This window comes from Pteropus alecto, unplaced genomic scaffold (genome assembly GCF_000325575.1).
Source record: "Pteropus alecto unplaced genomic scaffold, ASM32557v1 scaffold134, whole genome shotgun sequence".
NCBI lineage: Eukaryota > Metazoa > Chordata > Mammalia > Chiroptera > Pteropodidae > Pteropus > Pteropus alecto.
Genome location: NW_006436283.1, coordinates 3,906,917 through 3,908,490, shown reverse-complemented (window position 1 = coordinate 3,908,490; position 1,574 = coordinate 3,906,917). Strand labels below are relative to the sequence as shown.

The following is a 1,574-nucleotide window of genomic DNA, read 5'->3' as shown; positions in this document are numbered from 1 at the left end:
TTTCCATCGCTCCTGCCAGAAGTTGACTTAAAGTCACAGCAACAGTCTCGCTTTTGAAAAAATTATGAAATATTTCAAACATACGCGAAAGTACAGCAATCCTTGTCATATAGATTTAATCAGTGTGGACGTTTTGCTATTTTTGCTTCGGATTTTTTTTTTTTAAAGAAATAAAACATGACAGAGCGAGCAGAAGCCCCATGCCATGCTTGGTTCTGTCTCTGCCCAGGGCGCTGGCCCCGGCGGGTGCCCAGGACAAACACACCACCTTCCGCGCGGTCAAGTTCAAATCAGTCCATTTCCTCCATGTTCCTGGTCAGTCCTTTCTCTTCTCCTGGCTGCCTGGAACCTAATGGCCAGGGAGGTCTGGCTAGTTAGCTGAAGCTGCTCAGAAATCAGGCCTTTCCTTCCCTTCCTGAGGACTTTATTCTGCAGAAAGCATGGGCAGCGGCCTTGTGAGTGGCTTCGGTCCTCATCAAATCTGACAGAGGTACTTGCAGAGAACCGTGAAATGTGAAATGCGTACAGGTGATGATGAGAAGGGGATTAAGAGACACCGCTGGAAATGGAAGGTCCAGGTGGGCCCCTGCGCTTGGAGACAACTCACATTTTAGAGATGGGAGAGGAGACAAAGGGCAAAGGAGGCAGGAAGGGGCGCAGGGCATGGGCTCTGGCCCAGATGTCCTCGGGGCCATGCAGCCCCCTCCCTCCACTTGCCCCGCCTCGTCCCTCACATCCTCCGCTGGGGATCCCAGGGGCGCCCAGCGCCCCCAGCGGTGCGTGTGCGGCCTGGAGGCCGGGTGCCACTCACCGTCTTCTTCCTCAGGCCCCTCTGGGGGTGGGCCCTCCTCGCCATCGCGCTCCTTCTCCTCTTCCTGCAAGACAAGGAGAGGGTCAGAGCCTGCACGCGACAGGACGGGGGACTCCGTAACGCTGTCACTCAGGTGTCTGACCCTTGGTAAAAGCGACCTGGCTGCCGGGCACACTCCCGGGAGCCATGTCCCACAGCAGCATGGGGACCAGACGAGAGTGACCGCCTCGGTCAGGCGGGGCAGCAGTGGGCAGACCGTCGGGGAGAGAGGAAAGGGCTGCCGAGGGCTGGCCTGAGCACGCGTAGCCTTTGAGCGTGTGTGGGAAGACCGCGTGGGGGCCAAGGTCAACAGTGGGTGAAAACTATATGATGTCAGTGCAAATATCGTTTGGCCAAGGTGATGAGGGAGACTCTGGGCCGAGGGGCTGTGTCTTCGGTCTTGCACCTCTCTTTTCCAGGTGGGTGCTGGCCAGAGCATTTGGATACCAGGTTGCTAAGTGGACTGGGGACTCCTGCCCCCTCGCTGTACCACCCCCTCCCTGTAGTGAGTAGAACGGAAGACACAAGGGGAAAGCTAGGGGGTCCCCTGGGGCTGGGCATCGCAGGGAAGCTGATTCCCTGTCACAGCCTCCGTCTCTGCTTCCTCTAATGTTTCTATCCCTAACCATTTCAGTGTCCATTTTCCCAAGACTGGAGCTCCACCTCTGTCGGCCTGGTTCTTGCCCACAGACAGACACAATGAACAGACAGCTGGAAGGGACGT

At 56.9% G+C, this 1,574-nt stretch overlaps 1 protein-coding gene across 1 annotated transcript in view; it reads right to left on the bottom strand.

Annotated features, from left to right (window-relative positions):
• MXRA7 (matrix remodeling associated 7) overlaps positions 1-1,539 on the bottom strand; it is a 12,290-nt gene extending 10,751 nt beyond the window's left edge. The window contains exons 1-2 of the mRNA XM_015589774.2: positions 1,477-1,539; positions 812-875 (exon numbers count right to left, since the gene is read on the bottom strand). Of these exons, the coding sequence (XP_015445260.1) occupies positions 812-875; positions 1,477-1,491 (79 nt within the window). The 5' untranslated portion in view covers positions 1,492-1,539. The remainder of the gene's footprint in view (positions 1-811; positions 876-1,476) is intronic.
• Between the last annotated feature and the right edge of the window lie 35 nt (positions 1,540-1,574).